At 43.6% G+C, this 19734-nt stretch overlaps 1 protein-coding gene across 1 annotated transcript in view; it reads right to left on the bottom strand.

The window, feature by feature from the left end:
• LOC144790939 (serotransferrin-2-like) overlaps positions 1-19734 on the bottom strand; it is a 293556-nt gene that overhangs the window by 145001 nt on the left and 128821 nt on the right. Inside the window, exons 3-5 of the mRNA XM_078665568.1 lie at positions 17270-17369; positions 13868-14044; positions 3820-3982 (exon numbers count right to left, since the gene is read on the bottom strand). Of these exons, the coding sequence (XP_078521694.1) occupies positions 3820-3982; positions 13868-14044; positions 17270-17369 (440 nt within the window). The remainder of the gene's footprint in view (positions 1-3819; positions 3983-13867; positions 14045-17269; positions 17370-19734) is intronic.

The following is a 19734-nucleotide window of genomic DNA, read 5'->3' as shown; positions in this document are numbered from 1 at the left end:
TGAATTAGACAAAAAGTGCCACCATGTAGTAGACTGTCATGATTGGCGGTGTTGACAATTAAGTGCTGGTGCCCAGCATCGGAAACCACTGGCTCAAACCCAGCGCCTTGAGACCCCCACGGGTGAGTAGCGTGCTTCACAAATCCCAGGTTGATTGACTGATTGAAATTATGCACTGTTGTGCGTCCAAGGACTGTGAACTCTGAACACCCTAAAGACAATTTTGAAAATAATCCAGCCTTCTCTGGATTATAAAACATCAAACAACCAAGGTCCTGATGTAAAAAATGGATTTTCCCATTCTGTGTCTATTGGAAAACGCATTAGTACATATTGGCCTAAATTATTTAAGCAAGCAATTGAATAAGGAAGTGACAGCTTAAGGGGCACCCGTTTCAACCCCCGAGATACCCTCCAGTACTCTAAGCTTAATCATTATCGTAGCAGCAGCTCCTTCATTGGGGGGAGGAGCATCGCCCTCCGCTGCAAGACCAGCAAACATGAAAAATAAAATGATTTTATTACCATTTTATTTTTCAATCCTGCCAGCCCATGCTGAGTCTAGGGGTGTGGCGGGGCCATTGCTGGTGACTGGCAGCAGCAGGGAGGAGTGGCAGGCACTGCAATCGCACATGTTGGTTTGGCCGTCTGTCTTGTGTCGGCCAGCCCGAAATGCACACTTTATATCTCTCCAACCCGAGCTGTGTTTCACAGTCAGGTGGAGAGCAGGCTCAGACCCCCAGTCCCTGAGTGAACGCCGAGCCAGCCGTTCCAACCAATCCTGGAGCTTCTCTCATGCCGGTTAATGGTATTGAAAGCATGAGAGCAGGGTCTGGATTGGTTAGGGGAGTTCACTAGGCTGTGGAAGCCTGTGCTGGAGCCACGGACTGCCAGGACCAGAGATACACAGAGGCAGCAGGTAAGTACACTTTTAAACTTTTTTGTTTTAATTAAATGTTCCTTTTGACTCGGAGACAGGTACTGTGTGAAACGTCCAACTCCCGAGCTCTCAATTGTGGCCTGTTATAAACACTGTTTGGAACAGACGATATTTGGGAGCTTTGACGTTGAGCGCAAAGGCTTTGCAGGTTTCCGACAGTGGCGGTCAGTGGTTGTGCTGCTCCAACACTTTAAATTGACCCCACCCATCTGTGCACAATCGCCTAATATCACTTCTGCAAGACCAGCCTTTCGTTATCATTCAGAACTGGCTTGTAAGAGTTCTAGTAAATGTAAATGTAAATGTAAATGTGTTTGTATTTATATAGCGCACTTCTACCCAGAGGTCTCGTAGCGCTGTATTCATACCGCTGTGGAACCCATCCTGGCTTTCCTGTGAAATGTCCACTCCTGGGCACCCCCAAGGTGAAACCAGGCATCCAAGCGCTGCTGGGGCCGTTGTGGAGATTAAGCAAGCTATTGCCCAGAGTCACAGAGTGGGACCCATGCTTAGACTAGGCACCGAGGCGAGAATTATCAGGTCTGGGGAAATTGAGTCCAAGAGCCGCCGAGGCGGGAATTGAACCCTGGTCCCGGGCCAGACCTCTGCATCAGGGTCTGCCGCTCTAACCATTGAGCCTTGCTTCTCCACAAGTGGGAAATGAGCAGCAAGTTTAGTGTCACTACTGCTGCTAGCAAACAATCTATGGGACAAGACTAATCATAAGGGGCCTCATTTATGAAAAATGACGCATCGCTGCGTGAAAACAGCGATGCGTCACTTTTCATTGCGCCCTCCTTGCGACACCAATGATGCGTCATATTTACAGTATGACGCATCATGTCGCAAGGAGTTACAGATACGTCAGTATTTCTGACGCATCTGTAGGCGCAAAAGTGACGCATTGCTGGAGTGTGTCACAAAAGTGACGCAACTCCACCAATGTGTCCTTTCACATGGGGCAAGCCCCATGTGAAAGGGCTTGCGTCAGTCTTACGCCTGCTGTGAGGCAAGCGTAAGATTTTGACGCATTTGAGTCCTAGAAGTGGTGCAGTGAAATCTCATAGATTTCACTGCGTCACTTCCATGACCCTGTCTTGCGTCAATACGCCCTCCTTGCATACATTATACCTGGCGCTGGCATAATGTGGAGCAGGGGTTTACAAAGTGAAGCATCTACCTAGATGTGTAACTTTGTAAATATGGCGCAACAAGGCACATTTTTTACGCCACTGGTGCGTCACAAAATTGTGACGCACCGGCGGCGTAAAAGTGATGCAGAGCCTCATAAATGAGGCACAAGATGCTTACTGCAGGGATCAAGAAGGACAGAGGGATACTCACTACCCTTGAACTGGACTCCACTTCCACAACCAGTCTGAATTACAGATCCCCTGGCACTCCTCACCTTCTGAATTCATTAATTGCCACATTATCTGTAATAAGAGATCCTATTACCTTACTTCCTGATAACATGACCAAGTAGCTTACTTAGAGTTTGCTGGCAACCTGCCCCAGCAGGTAAGCAGAAGGATGTCCTCCGCTCCCCTGGCAGAAGACCGCTTACCAGGTTTATTAATCTTCAACAGGCAGTAGGAGTGTTTGGCAAATTCGCTGCTTTGGTGGCTTTGCTGAAGGTGCATAAGCTTTGCCAAGCGGATCCCAGTTCGGAAAGTTTCGTTTTGCGAAAACACATTTCCAAAGCGGCAAATTTTCATGGCACTTCCTGGTCGAAACAGAATGGGGCAACAGCATGTTTAGAGCATGGCACATCTGCTGCTTTTTTGCAGATCTCCCACATCTGCCAAAATCTAATGAGCCCCTAACTTTGTATTATATGTGCAAAACTCTATCTGATACACAGATGCTTTGCACTGGCCAAAAGGTGCTCCCCAGCATTTTAGAAACCTCAGTCAATAAAAAAATCTATAAAGTAATTGAGAATTTGATTATGAAAAGAGATTTATTATACATTCTAATATTTGAACTAAGACAATCTTTTTTATGCAAAATGGGAGAGGTGTTTTTTTTTTAATTAATAAAAGGTGTGATGTAAATGTTTAGATGGAGAACAGCCATAACAACGCGGGGATTACCCCGCACTGCCATTACAACGCGGGGATTACAACAAAAGTCGTTACAACAACTTTTGCTGGAGGGCGCTGTTGGATAGGGAATAGTTTAATTTTCTATCCAACACCTTCCCTACTGTCAACGTGGGCTGGAGTTGGAATAGAAAATTAAACTATTCCACTATCCAGCGCCCTCCAGCGAAAGTCGTTGTAACGACTTTCGTTGTAATCCCCGCGTTGTAATGGAATGCGGTGTAAAAGCCCGCGTTGTATTGACATACAACCGTTTAGATTGTAAATTAAATAGAACTAGCAACTATGACATTAACGGGTATTATTGAGTACATAAGTAGAATTTTAAATGGCATACAATGAAATATACACCATTATCAGAGATTTTGCTGAAATTAATGCAATCACATCACACTGAAGTTGAGATAGCTCTGCATTGTAATGAGTTACATGTTTCTTATCTGAACCTATTGCAATATACTCATTCCTTTGAAAGCAGACCATGCTCTGTCCTATATCTGCCGCTTTTAACCTCTGGATGACAGGGCCACATCTGAAGATAGATGTTGCCTGTACATGGATTAGGTTCCTGAGTTGTGCCTGATAATATGGTTACTCCAGATTATAATCAATTACACTGATGTCAAAGTAAAATACTCTGGCGTGCACAACCAATAACAGGTCTATTCCATGCATTTGTGTTCCTTATTGTGGCAGCCATGCTGTGCCTTGTCACAGGGACGCGTCTCTCGATTGCTCCACCCCACCATCTTAGTGCACATAGAGATGCATTACCTTAAGGCTCCATCAGAGCCGGAGAAGGGTTCGCTGTGGCTGGTCTCACAAAAGTGATTCTTGTCTCGGACATAGGATTTCTGTCCTTGACACAATGCACAAAGCTGGGGGGTCAATACTCCCACCCCCGGGATGCAACTGGCATTGAAAAAATCACCAACAGCTGTATAAGGAGATAAACAAAGAAACATGTGCATTCAATATATAAAATGTGTTAGGGGAGTGTGTCCAGGAGGCTATTATCCCTAAGTTAACTTGCTTGGTCATGAGTCTACGAGATAAACACTTAATGTAAACATGTTGGTGACTAGTCTATAGTAGATGCGAGCTACAAACACATCTTTTGATACTCTTTTCAAGTTACCACATTCATGAAAATTAATTTGGCCACCAGTTCTTAAAATATCCAATCTATACACTTCTCTTAGCTCAATGATCTGTGACTACCCAATCTTTAAAATACATGATCACTGGTTTCAAGGTATCCAAACCAAACACACAAATAGAAATTACGTCACTTGACTACAATACACATAGTCCAAACGCCAGTATTGTCAGTGACCTAATAAGATCCAATCCAAACCCTTTTGGTCACTGGTTTTAGGAGAACCAATGCATGCACAGCTGTTTAAGCATTGGTTCCAGGAGAAGCAATCCATACACTGCTGTTTAACACTGCTTTCAGCAGAACCAGTCCCTATACACCTGTTTGGTCAATGGTTTCGGGCCATCCAATGGGAATCACAGATGTTTGAAAACTAATCTTCAAGAAAAAGATACATCTGTTAAAACCCACCACAAACACATGCATGGGTTTTGGCCAATGGTCTCCAGCATAGCTATTGTTAGTATACAATCAATACACACCCAGCATCCAAATCCTACACCCTGTCGTATTCGGAGCAATGTAAATATTTTGGCTACATCTGCTAGTGACATTTATATCCATAGACGGAGCAGATGGAAACAAATATAGGGGCGTATTAGCAAGAAATTGCGATATTTATCGCAAAACGCGCTTAGCGCGTTTTTTTTATCACTGCCTATCGCTGGATATCTTAGCGGAGAAAACATGCTATTGGCAACGTTTTTCTCCATTGTGCTAAAATATTCAGCAATAGCGGCGAAATGCGTGAATACACACATTAACGCCAGTGGGGGCTTCACCTAACAATCCACCTCCCATTGAATACAAAGGTAAGTCATCCTATTAGCAGGTGTTAGATTCTAACGATAATCGCGCTTAGCGCAACTTTTTTTATCGCTAAGCCTGCGTTGCTAATAGGCGATAGCTGTGTTAGAGACTGCTTTTAGTGGCTAACAGATTGGATACGCCCACTTTGCATGTCATTAGCGATAAATATCGCTGACTTGCAAAGCGGGCCCCAAACCGGTCGCTATCGCCTAAAAGCTGTCACTAACTGCTGTTAGCGACAGCTTGCTGATAGTGCGATAAAAATATCGCTGCTTTAGCGGGAAAAAGTCCAGCTAAAACGGCGATATTGCCCTTGCTAATATGCCCCATAGATCTTTGGCACCTGAAAGCACACACACTCTTTGCCCTTGGCACAGGACTTCATGCACACCGCTTCTAAGTGTGACCCCTGAGTGCACGCACACTGTATTTGAGGCAGAGGGGCTTCACGCACACCCCATCAGGAGTATGACACCTCAACACACGTGCAGCCTCTTCCCAGCCGCGGTACCAGTAAATGACTACACCACACATGGAGCTTAGTATCATACGTCTTTATCTGTCTGTGAGTAATAGCGTACTCAACATTTTAAAGCAGCCTTCGCTGCAATACACTCTATTAATTACGTCGTAGCTCTACGGAGTTCATCAGGAGCTAAAAGGGTTCCACCATTGTTAACTCGCAAGACACTACATCGTCTCCTCTGTTAAATGAAAACTTACTAATTTTTCAAAATATATATACATTTAAATCTCTTAATTTCTTCTCTTTGGCACTGTAATTGTTCGATCTGAACGTCTCGTATGAAGTTGAGACCTATCACCATCATGATCCAAGATCTGCTGGGATGGAGAAAAGGCAGCAGCAGCAGTAACCAGTGCTTCAGAATTAGTTTCTCCTTCACCATGGTGATCTGGTTAACTAACAATCAAATGCCAAAAGTGAAAAGAGTCTCTGGTAATAGACTTCCCAGAGAGCTGGGCAGTCACCATGTGTTCTTTGATTAACACCACTTGGAAAGGTTCTGCATCAAAGGGAGCATCAGATTTTCTTTTCTACATCTGCCATATAAGCACTCTGTCTCCTCTCTGGAAGATGATGTTTTTCTCATGCCATATTCAGTCAGCATTGTTTTAATATTTTGTTTCTGAACCAATTCCCTCGTACAAGTTGCATTCTCACCTCTTTCTCTCTGATTGGTCCACTGGGGTATCTTGGTTGTCATTGCTCTTCCGAACAACAATGTTACCGGACTTTCAACGGTGGTCGAGTGAGATGTTGACCGGTAAGCTTGCAATGTATAGTTTAACATAGTTTGCAAATTGAGCTTTTCAAGTGTAGCGCACTGTACAGCTTTCTCTAGCGTACTCATAAATTTCTCAACCAGTATATTGGCCTGCTTTATACTTAGATTCTCTAAGAAGTCTTTGAACTCCTGACTATTAAAAGGAGGGCCATTGATAGATTTTAGTATGGCTGAAACACTCTATGTCACAAAGATGCTATCCAGTTTGTCAATGACTCATTCTTGAGTGGTGGAGTAGAGATCCTCAATTAATGGAAATCACAAGTATTTGTCCACAATCACCATCAGGTGATGTCCATTGTCGAGTGGACTGAAAAAGTAAATGGTTATTCTCTCTCAGGCATGCTTCAGGAGTTCTGACATGTTTAGGGTGTGTTGAGTAACTATTGTAGATAGGCAGTTGCAAAGATGACAGACCTTTAATTCCTTCTCAACTCGCTCGTCGACATATGAAAATCAGACTCTGTCTCAGGGAGCTGTTTTGCGGCAAAGATTCCCCAATGTCCTTCGTGGGCCCCTTCAATCATTTTCTGCTGAAGACTCTCCGGAATCAAGATTCTTGATCCTCACACTATAACTCACTCTTGAGGTATGGACAGTTCATCTTTGACATTTCTGTATTTTTTATATTCACCTTCACTAGTGAGAGGTCAAGGGTTCTGGTTCCATGACTGATGTGTAATTATATCTTTCAACTTTAGGATGTCACTATCGTGGCTTGTAGCAGTGATAATCTGGGCTAAGAAAATGGTAGTTGGTGTGTTTGATTTTATGATGAAGTTGATATAAGCTTTAGTTGACTTGGATGGAGTGCTTTGACCTTGACTGGGCAGTCTGGAAAAGTAGTCAGCAGGGTTCTGATCCTTTCCTGGATGATGCACAATGTTAGAATTGTACTCTTGTAGCCAGAGTCCCCAACGTTCAATGCAAGAAAGCGTTTTGTTCTTTGGATTTCCAAATATTGTTAGCAAAGCTGATGATCAGTTACCAGCATAAAAGGCTTTCTGTACAGGAATACATCAAAGTGTTTACACACCCATACCACAGCTAAACTTTCTTTTTTCAGGTTGTGAGTAAGCAAGTTCTGGTGGGGACAAACTCCAACTTTCATACACCACAATATGCATTCGAGCATTCGGGTCTCCGCTGCTGTATGAGGTTTTGGATTGAAATAAGCCATTTCAATAGCATTATCAATGGTTTGTTTGATTTTCTTAGAACTGTTCTCACATTCATGGGACCACTGAAATGAAACATTCTTTTTAGTCAACTCTCTTAATGGAGCACTTACAGCGGCACAGTCTTCTATATAACAGTAGCTGACCATGCCAAGAAATTAATGCACCATGGAAACATCTTCTGGGGGATCAGCATTTGACCACGCTTGTACTTTAGCAGGATCCAGTGTCATATCCCCATCAGAAAAGGTATGTACAAAGAATTTCAGCTTTGTCTTATGGAACTCACATTTGTCTGCATTCAAAGTCAAACGTGCTTCGGCAAGTGAATGACATACTTGTGTAAGACCTTTATCATGTTCTTTTTGTGTAGCTCCGTTTACCAATATGTCATCGCTGTAATTGAAAGCATTCATGGCAGACTGTATGATACGTCGAATAACATCTTGAAACAGTTCTGCACCGGATGACACACCAAAACTTAGGGACTGATTTAGATCTTGGCGGGACTCCCGTAGTCTTCCCCGTGGCAGCGGTTATTAGTACTCCGTCGAGCTGACGGAGTCCTTCCCGGTGTATTTAGATGTGGGCTGGCTGAACCGCTGTCCACACCAACAGACTGTTTTCCGTTGCATAAGCAGTGCCCCTCCATTAATGCGGTGGACTCCTCTGCTGGCTAACAGTACTCAGTCACTGTCAGACTGGCAGGTTAGCGCCGAGTCTATTTAGATTCCCCCGTTGTGCTGGTGTTGTCCTAGCAGCGGATTCCCGATGGAGTGAGCCTCTGGTGAAGTGGAGACAGGTAGGTACTACTCATTAATGTGTCACTACACATATATGTTGTCTGCTTCAAAAATATATGTAGGTAATGTGTTATGCTTTTTTTATTTACATATAGCATAGTACACAAACAACATACATATACTATTGAATGACATCCGCAGGCACCACAACCACAACCACAACCACCACAACAAAAAACAGTTTTTTTAAGTGCCAATACAGGTGTGTTCATTTTACCTTGAAAAGTTGTAAAATGAACACTAATGCATTACACATAAGAAAATATTGGCATGTGAGAGCAATGTTAAAATACACGAGACTCAAGCAAATGTTAACATGATTCATAGTAAGACAAGTGAAAAAGAAGCGTAACTTACATTCTGGCGACAACGAAGTATATTAGTGTTGTGATCAAGTAGTAGCAACACAGGAAGGACCTGCACAATGGGGTAAGACAAAAATGGAAGTGGGAAACAGGAAAAAAGGTAAATCTCTACCTCATTTCCTTTGAATCCAACAACTCAAGTTTGGAGGTGTCCTTGCCATAGTTTCCCTGACAGAAAGGCACATTGTGATTGTCCAGTGGTAATCTTGGCTGGACTCCCTCTGACAGCTGCTTTTGCCTATGACGTTGTTGATGTCGGAGGAACATTCTAGTGGAGACAGCAGCACTAATACGGTCTACTGTCCCGCCAACATCTAAATAGAGCGGGCGGAGTAGCTAGGCGGTGAAACCGTCTGAAAAGTGCAGACGAGACCAGATCCGTTAAGATGTAAATCAGGCCCTTTGTCTGTGTCAATACAAAAGACTAACATGTGTAGAAAAGGTTGAAATGTACCTGTAATCTTCTGATGATAACCTTTATTTAAATCAAGGCGAAAAAAGACTTTTGGACCATTTAGTTTCGTTATCATGTCAACAATATGTGGGCCTGGATGTCATTCTCGCTCAATTGCCTTCTTTACCTGAAGCATGTCAACGCATAAGTATGCCACTCCTTAAATACCGTGATGGGAGAAATCCATAGTGTTTGACCTGTAGAACGCTCAATTATATCATGCTTAAGTAATGATTCATGTTCTTTCTCAACAGCATCTGGTAAATGAAAAGCAATTTGCCTCTGTCTCTGAGCAACAGGGCGGATGTCATCATTACTATGCAACTTTACTTTCATAGTCTTAGGCTTTCCCAAACCATGAGGCAACAAAGGGAACTGACTTACTATTTCATGGGGAGCATTCATGTTGTAGTTCACGGAAAATCCGTCCAATATCAGTAGCTGTGCTGAAACTGAGTAAATAGGCCCTCAGCCCTGTCCCTTGAAGCACATGGGTGGGTGCTTGCACCTTTGTTTCCTTCTGTTTCATTTTTGCTACAAATTAATACTGACTTTTTATGGGTGTCAATGCAGCCCATGTATACACTTTTGTTTTTGACTGCATAAGTTGTGGTAAGGGGTGCAATTCAAAATATTTTTCCTCAGGCATAATGTTTATCGATGCACCGCTGTCGATGATAAAAGGTATCGAACAACCATTTACTTTCAGTGTAATTTTCAGGCACTGTTTGGATGACTTTGATGCTTTGGCATGTTGACTTTTCTTTGACTGACATTTTTCTTCACATGCGGCCAGTCCAACATGCACTCTCTTTTCTGAAGTAAACGTCGACAGGGCACAACCATCTTCTTCACTTTCACTTGATACTGATATAGAGGAACTGTTTGACGATGATTTAAATATCAATCTACTTTACTCAGTATCAATTTGTTGTACTTGACATCTCCTTTGGGACTTGTGGGTGCGTGTCGAATGTTACTTCTGGAAGATTCTGGTGGCCATTTTGTCTTCATGCCGTGATGCACTTGTTTTTTCCCTTTGCTTTGCACATTGTCACAAAATGGTTCTTCTTCCCACAGCCCATTCATATCTGTCCAATTGCAGGACATTTGTCTTTGTTTCGAAATGAAAATCCACATCCAAAATATAACTTCTTTTTACGTGTTAGACATCACCGTGTGTCTTTCAGTCTTTTGCTTTGACTTGCTTTTCACGCTCATGACTGATTTAGTCTGGGCAACTCCAGACTCCATGTCAGCAGCTTGTAAATCGTCATGCTCCTCAGCTCTAGCAGCCATTTACACTCGTTCAAGACTCAGAGTTCGTCTCAGCATTCATCGTCTGCATGAATCGGGCAACCATCAATGACCCTGAGACGTATGGCTTCTTCATCAATAAATTAATTGAAATTACAGTGTTTCTACAAATTCATCAATTTTATTTTCATTTATTTATTTTAAAGGTTTTATATAGCGCTGGCTAGACCCGGAGATATCAGAGCGCTTTACATGAGCATCAGATCATAGTTACAGGTTACATCGTTACAAAGGTTACACAGTTATTAGAGCATGGCAACATAGTTACTTGTAAGGTCAAGATAAACAATAATCACAAATACGAAAGGGGAAAACCAAGCAAGGGGAAAGATGCAGTGGAGGGGGAAGGAGCTGGGGAAGTAGACAGGTAATGAAGGAGGAAAAGAAGAGGGGAGGGTGAAGGACATCGCATGGAAAGAGGAGGGGAAGGGCGACGAGGACATAAACCGGTAATTGTAATTGTAATTGTAAGGGTACTTGTAGAGCGCATGGCTACCCTGAGGCCTCCCAGCGCTATGGAATCTGATCTGTGAGTACTCAGTAGACTAATCAAAGCAACGTCCAAAGTCCAGTAAGCTGTGATCCCAGAGGAAGTGGTATCACTTCCCTATCTCTGTTGCGGGAGACTCCCTTTATGCAGTGGACTCTCTCAGAGGGGTCGCTGAGACTCCAAGGCCTACATACTGGATCCTTCCCCAAAAAGGGGAGAGGGAGTGCTTTGGCAAGGGGTGCCATACCATACCTCAGCTGTGAGTGGCTCCCTTGGCGCAGTGGACTCTCTCAGCGGGTACGCTGAGACTCTAGAGTATAAATATTGGATCTTTCCCCAACAAGGGGAGAAGGAGTGCTTAGTGAAAGGGCACAAAGGACAGGGGGCTAGGCTAACTAGCAGGCAAGGTGAAAGATTCAGGGGAGAGTGGATAGGAGCTAGGGAGGTAGACAAAGGGAGAAAGAGTACTAAATGGGAACAAATTTAATTAATGAGTTATTATATAGCGCTGGCTAGACCCGATGGAATCAGAGCGATTTACATGAGGGACAATAATGTTGCAAATTACATTAGTTAAAAGTTCTATAAGTATGGTTTTGCCAAATATATCTTTCATAGTCAACATTTGGTATTGGATTGAAATTGAGATGCAAGGTTTCTTTAATCTGACGGCATGTGATTTCTTCGTCATTTCATGGCATTTTCTTTATGACTTTCTTTACGCCATCACCAGCAAGATTTTTGAGTATTTGATCATCTTTTTGTTATCAGTCTCTAGAAGTGCATCACTTAAATCTTCAAATGTCTATATCCACGTAGTCCACCAGTCACCAATATTTTGCTTTTTGGTGGTATGGAACGATGATGATGGTTTCAAGAAATTGGGAGCATTGTAGACCAATATGGAACTTGATGAGGCGGGATGTGGCAGTTTTTCAGTCACTGTTTCATTATCTCTGGGACCTTGTGACATACCGGCCTCTGGATAATTCATGCTGATAACTGGAAACAGGATTTTTTTCTTGGTCTCCCTCGGAACAACAACCTGCCACTATTCTGAATCCCTCACTGACTGTCAACTGCAAGAACTGTGGGGTTGTTCTGAGCACCACTCAGCAGCAGCTTTGGATGCTCGCCTCTTCAGGTATGGACGACTCCAAAAGCACAACCCAGGAATTTCTCCTTGGGCAACTGTGCCCAGTACTGCAGTATGATAACTCTTTAATTTCTTCCTGTAAGCACACAACCATTTTCTTGCATCTAGCCACTTTGCTTCTAGGGCTTCTTTGCACTTTATTACACCTAGTTGATCTCTGCCTCACAGCACTTGTAATCGCAGCATTACCTTACGCTTGACTGTCACTTTGTAATTTTTTACACCAGGCTCATCTCTGCTTAGTAATAGTACTGTTATCACTCAGTACTATGTATAGCTCTATGTAGCGTAATATTGCGGTACCTATATGTACGGCCTGACCAACTGGTTCTCGAGCAAAAATGTGTAGACTCTCTGTAAATGCTTTCATTTTCAAATGCTTCACAGCGGCTGGAACTGCGCTTTGACTCCACATGCATTCAGCGTTGATTCTGTATTTCGATTACTGTACAAGTAGCATGCACGACTACCCCACACATGGAGCTTAGCATCAAATGTATTCATTCGTCTGCGTGTAACTACAAACTCAACATTACAAAGCATTCTTCCCTGCAATACACTCTACTCATTATGTCATAGCTCTACTGAGCTCATCAGGAGCCAAAAGGGTTCTGTCACTGTTAACTCGCAAGACACTACAGCACGCACATTCCGTATCTGCAGCAGAGGGCTTCACGCACAGTGTTTCTGAGTGTAATGTCTCAACGCAAGTACACTCTGCTTCTGTAGCAGAGGACTTCACACACATCCCTTCTGAGTGTGATGCCTGAACACATGCATACTCTGCTTCTGCGGCAGAGGGTATTACGCACATCCCTTCTGAGTGTGACGCATGAACGCACACACACACACCGTATCTGTGGCAGAGGATTTCATGCACACTCTTTCTGAGTGTGATGATTGAATGCATGCACACTCCACATCTGCAGCAGAGGGCATCACATGTACCCCTTCTGGTTGTAACACCTGAACACATGCAGAATCCGCATCTGCGAAAGAGGGCTTCACGCACACCCCTTCAGGACTGTGAAACCTGAACGCATGCACACACTGCGTCTGTGGCAGAGAGCTTCACGCACAGTCTTTATGAGTGTGAAGCCTGAACACACGAACTCGCCACATCTGCAGCAGAGGGCTTCATGCACACCCCTTCTGAGTGTTACGCCTGAACGCATGCACACTCCGCATCTGGGAAGAGAGCTTCTCGCACACCCCTTCTAAATGTGACATCTGAATGCATGCACACTTCTTTCAGAATGTCCTATCACCTTCCCTTCTTTCTTTCACTGCCTCTGTCACTCCTCCATCTCCCTTGCTTCTTCTCTTACTCTCTTTTACTCTATTTCCTTTCTCTCAATCTTCTCCCTGCTCTTTATTGTTCTGTCTCTCTCTCTCCATTCCTCCCTGCCCTTCTCTTTCTTTCTCGCGATCCCCTCTCTCTTTCTCCTCTAGCTCCATCTTTCTTTGCCTGCTCTCTCTCTCTCTCTGACTCTTCCAATGTCAATTTCTCTTTTTCTCTCTGCTTTTTACTATTTCACAACCACGTTCTCTTCTCTTTCTCTCTCTGATTTCCCCTCTTTGTCTGTCTTGCCTCCATCTCTGCTCAGTCTCTCCTTGGTCACTTTCACTCATCCCTCTGTCTATCATTCTTTCTTCTTCATTCTTCTATCTTGCTCTTCTCTCTATTGGCCAGTCTTTTTTCCTTTATTCCTTTCTCTGGTTTCACGAATACCCCCTTAGCTCTATCTCTCCATGGGGCTCAGTATCTCATGCACACATGCACCTTTGCTCAGTGGCTGCTCCTCGTTCCAGTAAATATAGTTCTTTGTCAGCAGGAATCCTACAGGAATACTCCAGCCCGACGTCCACTTGGCACCATTGTGGCAACTTCGAACTCCTCTGAGCCTCTGAATATCCAGGGTTCCCTTCTTGGCGACAGCAACGGCCAACACACAGCTGCCTGGTGGTGGAAGGAGAAAAGGGGAATCTGTTGACACAGGCATCAACACCCAACTCCTCAAGAGACTCCAGACCATATAGAACGCAGCAGCCCGACTCGTCCTCAACCTCCCCAAACAGAACCACATCACCCCACCTCAGGAAACTCCATTGGCTCCCCATCCAGAAAAGATGACAGTTCAATATTCTGATACAAGTTCCTACGCGACCAGGGACCAGCATACATTAACCACCGTTTCAGATTCCACCAACCCGCCAAACACCTACGATCCTCCAGCCTGGCCCTCGCACCCCCTACCCCGCATCCGCCAAAGCTACGGAGGAGGTCGTACCCTCTTCTACCTCGCCAACAAGGCCTGCAACGACCTACCCCTCCACCTATAAACATCACCCTCCTTTGCAGATTCCAGAAGGCAACTCAAGAAGTTGCTCTTCGACTGAGACAAGCGAAACCCCAGCGCCTGGATACCCTCAGGGGTGATGAGCTGCACTTTATAAATGATTGATTGATTGATTGACTGAATAAATGGTGGTGGAAGGAAACAAGGGGGAACTTGTTATTTACTAATAGCAAACTGCCTGCATTCTGTGGCGCAGATTGCCTATTGTTGGTGGTGGAGGGAGACAAGGGGAACTTATTAATTACTAACAGCAAACTGCATCCTGTGGTGTAATAAACTGCATGCATCCTGTGGTGCAGATTACCTATTAATGGTGGTGGAAGGAGACGAGAGGAACTTGACCAATTGATGATGGTGAAAAGAGACAAAGAAAACGTGTCATTTACAAGTGGCAAACTCTGCATCAAGTGATTAACGATGGCGAAAGACGACCAGGTGAATGTATTTTTACAAATAGCAAACTGCATGAATTCTGCAGTGCAGGTTACCTATTAATGGCGGTGAAAGGAGACAAGGGAAACTTGTTATTTAATAATAGCAAACTGCCTGCATCCTACAGTGCAGATTCCCTATTAATGGATAATTTTCTAGAATATACGTAATGACCAAGTCACCCCTTCAGTTCATCTAACTCAAGAGGATTCTCACAGCCATTCTGAAAAAATATTTATACATTGACACATGATGCTGTTGAAATGCAGGATTAGGGCTTGTCATGATTCAAAGAGTTAGTGGTGGGTAAATAACTCCAATCTGGGAGTGGACTACTAATTCTTTGTAACTGCCTGGATATTTTCCTTCCTAGAAATAAGATCCATAAAAGACTTAGGTCCCATTAGCTTCTTCAATGAGCCCCCACTGTGAGATGTTGTCTAATGGATTTATTGTGGATATTGAAGACCCGGGTTCTAATTCTGTCTGCCCATAAATTTAGTTATCTTTGGCAAATTAAGTGTATTTCCCCGTGCTTCAGTTCACTTTTCTGACAAAACTGGGGCGCATCGCAACAGACTAGTTCCAGTACTGAAATCTACATTTAAAAACCTGGACATGTACACTTGAGTCTCCTCCTCCAAATCTTTGGTTTTATTTTGTAATTCCAACTATCCTTATGCTCCCACCAGCTGTGTCTACCAAGGACTTGGTTTCTGTGATCTGTGGTCCGCAGATATTACTGCCAGTGCCACATTTGGGTCGCAACCCTAAAACTCCACCCGACGCTGAAAGTAAAGTCTCATGCTACTTGGTCACCTAAGTCAGCTCTCCATTGGTATAGAGTAAACTGATTCACCAAGAGCGTTTGTGGTTGAGGGCATTTATCAAGGTGTATCCTTACAGCTTCAGTTTCAAAACGCATAAAGACCTTCTTCTGTCCACTGTTACTTCTGAAATCATACAATCCCACTTCCTACTGCATCCCCGCATTGATGACGGAACCGTTTTGTAGGCTAGTCACTCTTTCCACATGGAAAGCTGGGCTTCATTGATCTTTGTTCCTACGCTCACATCTCAACCATTCTCTTTTTTCAACTATCTTGCCTCACCAGTTTAAATATCCTTCCTATGGTCTGAAGGTGCTATACCTTCCACAATCTTGCTCTTCGACTCCTGCCCACCCTTAGTGATCAGCTTGTAATCTAACGACAGCTTCATACATAAACTCGCAAAATGGCTCAAGGTATCTCCTGGTCTGAAGTTGTCTCCCCATAGACACCCTCGTCATTTGCCCAAAATCACTTGGCCAGAAGCGACATCATGGTGACTTCATGGAAATACCACTCTATAAATGTCATTTCTGAAAACACCACAAAATGGAAAATAATGTAGGGCTCGCGGGCTCCCGTACTTTGCAAAAAGATTAATAAAGTATAGGCACTAGGGGGGAGGAGGAGGGGAAGATATGCAAGACCAGATGTCAAGCTTACACCGGTAAACAGTATTGATCGACGCATGCATAAACCACGTGTGATTTCCAAAAATAAAATCTATGTACGTTAGTGCATCTACCTGTGCCTAATGTAAGCGAAACATGTTTATAAAATCCCTATACATATTTTCCAACTGGGCATGCTTACATCGGGGTACCGAGAGAAGAATCAGAGGGCTGGCCAAGGGCATGAATTGCAAATTCCTATTGTACGTTGGGGTGTTCCCCAGGGGTTAGAAATGTCCTTGCTTCACTTGTTTGGGAACTTCAGTTACACACAACATGCAGAAAGTAGAGTAAAATCCTGACATGCACACAGCAAGGGACACATGAAGCGCAAATGAATGTATACACCCAAACAAATTAAAAACAACATATATTTTGGAATTAATGTACTTCCATACAGTAATGTATGTAGTACAGCAGATTGAGCAATTATATGGATAGGAATAATGGAGATAGCCACAATGTACATGAATATAATACAATTATGCATGTAATGCACACACTGTGGACATTATGCATTAAGTGGCCTACATGTAGGAGAATTAGCAAAAAGATCTAACTTATCTATAGGTGAAAATGTCCTTTACTTTTTATATAAGTCATACTTTTTGCAACAGATGCATTCAGTGCCAAGTCGTGGGATTCTAGGCATAGGAAGGTACAAGGATTGCGTAGTGCTTACTATCCTAACTTGTATGTTCATATTGGGCTTTGGCTACATAATGCAAGAGATGTGCAGGAGCCGACTTGGATCATTTCCTAACAACCCTCATCCCTGGGCCTGCACAAGGGTATCAAGAATGGTACAGAATACAGCCTGTAGATCTTCCCGAAGACTTTGGGAGACTCCCTAAGACGTGTGTATATTAACAGTGGCCCTGAAAACACCCACCTTCCTCGTAGACTTCCTTGGCCACCACCGCAAGATCGTACAGCTTCACAGCTCTGTAAACATCACCTGCATCTAAGGAGACGGCATCTGCTTTGTTTGCCTGTGGACATTACAATGCATATTAAAAGTTATGAAGGTGTACAGTTGTCTGATGAGATACAGCGCTACCAACAATAGAGATTTGTAGCCCCACCCTACACAATGTGCCGCTCTTCCTCACTGGTTAGAGGAGGCAGACCTGGAAGCAGAGGTCAGCCCGGGACCAGGGTTCAATTCCCGGCTCGGCAGGGTCTTGAGTCCTAAAATGTCCCTGGACTCGACAATTCTCGCTCCGGTGCCTACTCGATTCACAGGTTCACACTCTGCGACTCTGGGCAATAGCTTGCTTAATCTCCACAACGGCCCCTCGCGGCGGGATGCCTGGCTTTCACCTTGCGGATACCCTGCTGGGGTTATCTCACAGGGGAATACCAGGACGGGTTCCCCAAGCAAGCGCTTAGAAACCGCTCGGTGATTTGCGCTATATAAATTCCTGTACATTTACATTTACTTTATTTGTGTCTAAGTATCTGCTACATGCATCCATACATTGTTGTACAGTGTGAAGTGCTGTCATGTTGATATTAGAATAAGCTTCTGATGAGCTTGTAGGCCCTTGCATGCTTTTGGTATTTGTATAGTATAGAGTATGTTGTACCTCATGTGTTCCCAATGGAGATGCTCATTATCATTGCCTTGTCTCTGGTGTCATCCTAAATTCAAGGTCTTATGGCTCTTGTTCTAAACCAGATAAGCAAGTTCATTAATTCCTCCTTTAACACACTCAGAGTTAGATTTTCCTTTTCTTCAGGGTCACTCAATGAGTCCAGTCCATTGTTGCCTTAGTGCTTCCCTGGCAGAACTATTCCTTTAGTAAACATCTGCACCTCGAACATGAGACCCCATCAAACCGGCCCTTGACTGATGCCCAGTAGCCAGACGGATCTTTTTTAAAGCCCCTGAATCATGCACTGGTGCACCCTGTAAGCCCAATGTCCCTGCAAGACGAGCTTCAAACCTATCTGTCAAAGATATTCAGGTCAAAGGTAGCACCTCACTGCTTTCAGGTATTGAAATATTTGCATGTCTGTGTAACTTCTTCAATACAGCCTGCCAAGCTTTAGCACACCGCTGTGACCCGAATAATAAAGCAAACTCATCACCCACCTCCACTTCCAAAGATTCATCAAGACTTGGCTGGTCCCTTCTCATCTAGTAAGCAAGGCATGCCACTAATGACACAAGCAGAACAGTGGCCCAGGTGGATCCACAGTCCGAGGTGCACAGCCTTAGAAAGGGGGACCTTAGTCCCTTGCAATCCAAAATACGATCCACGTCATCTTTCTTTTACTCTTTTACCAGTACATTATACACTCTTGTCCCAGTTATTTTGGATTGCAAGGGCCCAATGGCCCCCTTTCAGAGGCTGTGCACCTCGGACTGTGGAACCACGTGGGCCACAGTTTATGCTTGTATATCTTTGTTGTGCATGGGCAGAGCACACACCGAGGTTTGTACGCCATAATCTTCAGCCTTGGAGCATTTGTTTAAAGCGTGACTAAAAGTAAAAAAAAAAACGATGTGCATTCTCCTCCCCAAATGTGTTCAATGACTAGTGACAACCAAGAGATTTCATGAAGCAACAGCCCATTCTAACAAGCATTTGAAAAGTAATCAGTCTCGCCTTTGGGACCTTATATGTATTTAGCTATGCAGCACATTAGCCTGGGTGCTGAAACATCTACTGTTCTTTAACGTGGAGGGAAAGTAAGCCACAAACTGTGTGACATGCCAGGTATGGGAACACACGGCGAGAAATATTGCCTTTCAGCGGGAAAGGGTATAGTCCAAAGCTCTGTTTTTAATATAAAATCAGGGCCTTCGGTGGTCATATCACTGAAAATACAAGTTATGAAAAAAATATTGTCTACGGGTGCTCGTGGAAGACTATTTGTATGGACTGAAATCTAGAGAATGCTAAAGTGATTCTGGTATTTTACTTACCTCTGCTGGTCGTTTTCTATCAAGAAATTTTAATTGCAGATTTTTTTTTTTAAAAAAAGAAAGTCCCTCAGCAGAAAGCAATTCTGGTATTTTACTGACCTCTGCTCGGCATTTTCTATCAAGACAGTTAAATAGAGGCAGTTGAACCAAAAAAAAGTCCCTAATCTCCAGAGCCCACAAAGTACATACACATATAAGTATATAATAAGTATATACTAAAGTATATACAGGTATAAAAGAGGTCTTGAATGCTCGACCTAAAAACGGTCTGTGTCGTGAAACACACACAGGGTAAGTATGAAGGGCATACAGGCCCTGCTTGCAGCCAATCCGATGGGGATGGCAGACAGCCTCGTGATCACATCAGTCGTAGCAACATGTCATACAAATGGCATATACAATTCATGCCTAAAAGCAGGTCA

This window comes from Lissotriton helveticus, chromosome 11 (assembly GCF_964261635.1).
Source record: "Lissotriton helveticus chromosome 11, aLisHel1.1, whole genome shotgun sequence".
Classification (NCBI taxonomy): domain Eukaryota; kingdom Metazoa; phylum Chordata; class Amphibia; order Caudata; family Salamandridae; genus Lissotriton; species Lissotriton helveticus.
The sequence above is the reverse complement of the archived record's forward strand: the minus strand, read 5'-3'. Positions and strand labels throughout refer to the sequence as shown.